This window comes from Beta vulgaris, chromosome 4, assembly GCF_026745355.1.
Source record: "Beta vulgaris subsp. vulgaris cultivar EL10 chromosome 4, EL10.2, whole genome shotgun sequence".
Lineage (NCBI taxonomy): Eukaryota > Viridiplantae > Streptophyta > Magnoliopsida > Caryophyllales > Amaranthaceae > Beta > Beta vulgaris.
Genome location: NC_079205.1, coordinates 50,060,721 through 50,066,752, shown reverse-complemented (window position 1 = coordinate 50,066,752; position 6,032 = coordinate 50,060,721). Strand labels below are relative to the sequence as shown.

Genomic DNA, 6,032 nt, shown 5'->3' with positions numbered 1-6,032 from the left:
AATTTGGTAAACTTGTTCATCAATCGTAATTTAATGATGCGATTGAGTATATATTTAGACATCTGAAATTATATATTTGATCCATTCTATTTTGTACCTACAATCAAATTTATCTACATGTTATTTCAAGCACTTTCTTCCCTCCACTTTGATGCAAAGATTATTTTGTCAATGGATATTACATGAATCGCCTGTTTAATAAGCAGCCTAAATTTGGGTACACCTGTTTAATGTTGACACAAACACAAATCGCATCCAACCAATTCTGCATTAATGTTCTGTTCAAAAGGAGAAAACGGGAGACCATGCCACCAATAATTGTTAAACACAATACTAAATCAAATAAGCACTTAGAAAATCTTCATGTAGGAGTAACTTACCCAGATTTCTTTAGTCATACATGAGAATACCTAAAATACATAATTTAAGATTTATTTGACTACTATTGTTGATGTAAATACCAAACATTGTCTAGTATTAGATGTTTGGGTTTTACCAACACGAAGTTATGGGATCACACCCTACAACACTCTTAGGTAGGCATAGAGATTAGAGGGGCCTGTTGGATCGGTAGTATCATCAGATCAAACAAGTTCAACACGAGTAAAATCCACATCACGATAAGGATACAAACAAAGTAACAAAAGCCATCAAATACAGCCAGACAATTCAAATCAACATGGTTCTCAGGCAATGCAGAATCCATACATGTAAAAGACTTTGGTGGAGCACATATCTCAGCTCAGTCAAGTCGAGATAATGCAGTTTCTTTTTTCCTTTCTTCCCTTTATTTAGTTTTTTTTTTTTTTGCTTTCCCCTTTTTTCTTCAACTCATCTCCCTGGGATAGTACATACAGTCTAATTTCCACTTCGTTCTCTATTTGGAAGTTGGAAGGGCAACTTTAACCTTGAAGACCAATAACACCTGCACGAGTATCAGCAAATTAGAGATGAATATGAGTCCAATAAACAAAGATTGGAGACCTAACAACCCTATAAATCAATGCAGTGGAAAGCCAATCCAAAAATTAGAGGCTTACCACAAGCCACTCTTCCACCAGCATTGCCTGTGGTCTTGCTGAGCTCATGTCCCCCTGAACAAACCAAAAACAAAGAAAATGCATCAGACATATCTAGCAGTATTTTGACTCTGGAAAGTTAAGATTCAAAAAAGCTTTATAAGATCATGTAAGTTGCAAAAGAATGATATGCAGCTGGAGAGGTCAGTCAGACCATCTAATACTAAAATTTGTACTCCACAAATGCATCTGATTACTACCTTAGCTGGTTGGTCGGAGTAGTAAAGAGGTCAGAAAGAATCAATCTCAACAAAGGTACCAAAATTCCTCATTATTTTTTCTTTCATTTCACAAATGCAGCTGATTACTGCCTTACCTAGTTGGTCGGAGTAGTAAAGAGGTCAGAAAGAATCGATCTCAACAAAAGGTACCAAAATTCCTCATCATTTTTCCTTGCATTTCACTTTCCATTCTTTTGATTACTTGATATGTTCCATCAATCATTCAAGTAGTGTATTTTAGGTAATTTCTTGGGTATCAAACCCTATGAGGTCCTTTACAGGCTTAGACTTAATACACATTGAATTTATCATCCAAGGGGCATTGTAAGTCATGAACCATTTTTCCAGAAGGCATACAAGGCCTGGCTTTGTTTATGACTCCAGAGTCCAGATGGCAGATTATATATCCTCAAACCTCAAAGGAACCTGCTATAAATACCTACATATATGTTGCCAGAGATCCTCCTCAAAGATCCTTTTATGAACACAATGACTACTGCCATAGCGGAAATTGTGACCTTTAATGGACAGCCGATCTTCGTAATAGAACCTCTATTATAGCTTTTACATAATACTTGGTGAATCTAAACGTCCTATTTTCTAGAAGTCTAAGCAAACAATTATCAGTTTGTCTTTGTCACGCTTTCTTCTTCCTCTACCAGAAGCAGGGGTCTTGTCCAAATTTTTAATCATAGATTCCTAGTAGCATAACTAATGAATTCTCTGCAGATGCACCCTATTACTGTTTTAGCTGATCTGCAAATGTACCCTATTACTGTATTCGCTGATCAATTAGACAAGATTTGGAGGCATGAGATTGCTTTTTTACATATCTCTACGTACTCAGTTTCCTGGATTCAAATGTATAAAAAGTCTTGTTACAGCTGTCAAGTTGGATGAATAATCATAATTTTTGTTCTCTACCTCTCTCCTTATCATCTCTTTTATCCACTTATTCTGTTTAAGGATCTTCACGATGGCAAAAAGGGCGAAAATTTAACATTAAATGAAAAAATGCATAATGGAAACCATTTAGTCATTCACCATGTCATGCAATGAAAACTACACACTTGTCCAGCTATTCCTCAATGAACAATGTCAAGCGCATTCCATATTTCTTACTTAAACCCTCCCCCCTCCTGGTAAGTAAGAAGCTACTCTGAACATGTGGCAAAAATCAAAATGACTCCAATCTCAAAAGTTAGACCACCCTAGTTACACCCTTTCAATTGCAATTTCAAAGCAGGCTCCTCCAAATAAAGTGAACTTCATGCCTTACTAGAGATAAGAGGTTAAAATTATGGATAGGCATTAACAAATAGACATCAAAAGTATAGAAAAAGTACCCCTTCCAAGATCATCAGGATCAGCATGGACAACAACAGCCCTCCCCACAACTGAGTTGGGTCCACAAAGAGGAATCTACAAAACAGCAATTACAGTAGGTCAAACAAAACTCCGCAAACAAAATGATAATACTATCAAATATGCGGAGAATAGGGGTCAAGTCAATCACAGAAGAAGAAGAAAAAAAAAAAGATACCTGGCTGTCAATAATTGTAAAGGTAGCAGTACCTGAGGCACACATATGAAAAAAGAATTGGAACCAACATATTGGTACAAAAAGTCAAAAACAAATGCAACAAAGTCTGCAAAAGAAACGAAATGCTATGGACCTCAGAACTTTATTGCTTTCTAAGGTCAAATGAATAACAATGATGATGAAACGAGACATGTGAGAATAACTAAGCACATCCCTGGCCTTAGATCAAAGCCCACAGATCTAATTGCCAATAATCTGTCATCAATTGTTCAAAGATAATACTTCTGACCAGGCCCCTCAGGTAAGAAGAAACACAAAGGCCAAGACTACATCTAGTTACTGAAATTCTATACTTGTATCTGATCAGCATCCAACACAACCCAAAGTATCAGGAGGATATCCCCATGAAAATTAAGCTCTTGATAACAGACCTGAAACTGTATTCCATTAGCCTCTAAGACTATACCAATTAGAAAGTTACAAATTAATCGAACACCCCAGAAATGAAAGTTTTTATACCTACATTTTACACCGAGAGCTTTTTAAATTTACAAACATGCGAGGGATAAGTTTAATTAGTGCTTAATGACATATCCTTGCAGCAGTATTAACATTAAAGGTTGGCAATGTTGTTGGATGATAATAGCTGGGGAATCCTTCTTAAAGTCGCTAGGCTAATGCCAGGGTACTCCCACAAATTAACAGATATGATGAACAAGGGTAACAAAAAACTCATCTGCCACATGCTTACTTGCTTAGTCACTCATGAATTCTTGATTCAGATGCAGAGGACACAAACATCACAACTTTAAGAGGGGGGAAGGGGAGGAAAGGAGGGGGGGGGGGAGCAACATACCATCATCCCCAACTGTTACATTCCCAAGATCACCAGCATGGCGAACCTCATCTTCTGGAGCACCATGTTCTTTCCCAGCAGGGTTATAATGTGGTCCTGCAGAGGAAGTTCATTAGACACTAAAAAGGACCATCAGGCAGAATCTTCACTTCCACTGAAAAAAGTCATTTCAAGATAGTATTATGGAAATTAAGTAATACCAGTTGACATGCAGCCATTTGTTGTGTCACCAAGAGCATGAACATGAAATCCATGGAGCCCAGGCTTAAGACCCGAGATGTTTCCAGTCACAGTAGTCGGACCTAGAACAGAACACAATCGGACAATTAAAATCCGCACCACTCAAATCATTGCTTTGATAAACCAGAAAATAAATCTCAAATATTACCATCTCCTTCCTGGGTGAAGTAGATAGTTCCAGTAACACCCTCATTGCTGTTTAGAACAACCACAGCCTTGCCCATGTTTATGTGTATTCTACAAAAACTAACACTGATAATAAGTATGTACATATTCAAGAAGTGAAACCATGATTACATACTATACATATATATAAGACCTGGATTTATGATACTTGCATAGAATTGAGGAGTTTATTTGCAAAATCTAATATATAAACATATCGTTTCGGAATAATAAGGGGAAAATCGAACTTATAGTGTACGGAAAAATAAATCCCCCAAAAATACATATTAGAGGAGACAGATTCAGACAAAAGTCTTGAATCCTCACATTAGAAATTTTTAAAACAAATAAACGGGGGAAATATAGAGTTAACAACGAGTTAGATCAATCGGATGAAAACTAAAATGAATATCTGCAAATTTCAACTGATTAAATTGAAACAACAATTCAAATCAGCGATCAATGAAATCAGACAACAACCATGAAGGAAAGGTTTTAACTTGGAATTAGCAAGAGAAGTCATGTTCAAATGAATAAATATTAGATTTGTGCAACGAAGCAAATGAAATCGTCAAAATGCGAAATGATTTTGACCATCAAGCTACGAACAAATATATAAACCCTAACATCATAGCGAAATCAGAGAGAGAGAGAAGGTACCTCAGATCACCCCTGGAACGAGAAGAGAGAGAGAGAGAGAGAGAGAGAGAGAGAGAGAGAGAAATTGAGGATTCGAGCGAATGTGAAAATGGTTTCTGGTGAGTTGGTGACTGGTGAGGGTGTTTTATGAAGAGATGGGGAGCAATTGTGGAGTAAGGCAATTAGATTCCACAAACAACACCTACCCCTAAAGCAAATTATATGCATCATTTTTCTTTATTTTTTTTTTCATATCAACCACGAAGGCAGTACAAAGTATCAGTTGGTCTTGTAAGAGACCGTCTACTTTTAATTTAAAAGTAGGCGCGGCCCAAGCCCAATATTAAGAAGAGAATAGATCATATTTCTTAATATAGTGACTACTTTAATCTATTTAGTGACCATTTTAATCTATTTAGTGACCAGTTTAATCTATTCATTAATAACATTCTTTAATTCATTAGTGACTGATTTAATCCATTTAGTGACTAGCTTAATCCATTTTGTAAGACTGACGGACTATTTTAAAAATTGTTTGTTCTAATTCAAAATTTAGAAGGGAAATAAAGAAGGAGAAGAGAATGGACGACTAGGATGGTGCAAGATACCTAAAAATAGTGTTAGGTTAGAGAGAAATTGAATGGGCTTCTTAGGAGAACTTAGGTTTGCATTGTCTAATTTTATATTAAAATTAGACCGTCTATTATAATAATTTGTGACAAAGTATAAGGAAAAGAATGAAGAATTTGAACATATGATATATTGTTCACAGCACATCAATGTTAACCATCAGTTAAGACATCCTTGGCAAATTATATGCATCATGCGATATCATATGGAACACATTTTTTGGATTGGTTCCACTACAAGTTTTCAACTACTTTAGATTTTAGTGAGTAGAACATTAATTAGAGGTTTGAGCTCGTTAGAGATTTGACGAGTTAATCCTCTAATTTGAATGTTTGGTAAAAAAAAAAATTAATTAGCTTGTTGAGCTCAAAAAGCTTTTTTTGAAAAATTTGGAGGAGAAGCTGTTTCACATTAGAGGTTTGGGAATGAGTGGAGCAATTACATTTATGTCCTAAAGTTGTTAATTACATTAACAAATAATAAAAGGTACAACAATAATAAATTATGTACATGTCCTTATTGGTCCTTTTAGACAATAATGTAACAATAAGCTATCAATTAGTTACCAAACACCTTTATACAAACAACTAATACAATTAGCTAGTCAAATCAGCTAATACAATCAGCTAACATCTATCAGCTAACATCTATCAGCTAAT

At 35.6% G+C, this 6,032-nt stretch overlaps 1 protein-coding gene across 3 annotated transcripts; it reads right to left on the bottom strand.

Annotated features, from left to right (window-relative positions):
- Positions 1–334: 334 nt before the first annotated feature.
- On the bottom strand, positions 335–4,930 carry LOC104891015 (superoxide dismutase [Cu-Zn]). Of its 3 annotated transcripts, none has more exons than XM_057394343.1 (8): positions 4,765–4,930; positions 4,088–4,176; positions 3,900–4,001; positions 3,700–3,795; positions 2,844–2,875; positions 2,647–2,722; positions 1,041–1,094; positions 335–925 (listed from the first exon to the last, which is right to left on the bottom strand). In XM_057394343.1, exons 2-8 carry the CDS (start codon positions 4,161–4,163, stop codon positions 903–905), a joined length of 459 nt encoding a protein of 152 aa, XP_057250326.1. In that variant the 5' UTR covers positions 4,164–4,176; positions 4,765–4,930; the 3' UTR covers positions 335–902. The 3 variants fall into 3 exon arrangements, with proteins under 3 accessions (XP_057250326.1, XP_048499218.1, XP_010674952.2); XM_048643261.2 differs by having other exon boundaries at positions 4,088–4,191; positions 4,765–4,929; XM_010676650.3 differs by having other exon boundaries at positions 4,088–4,185; positions 4,765–4,929.
- Positions 4,931–6,032: the final 1,102 nt, after the last annotated feature.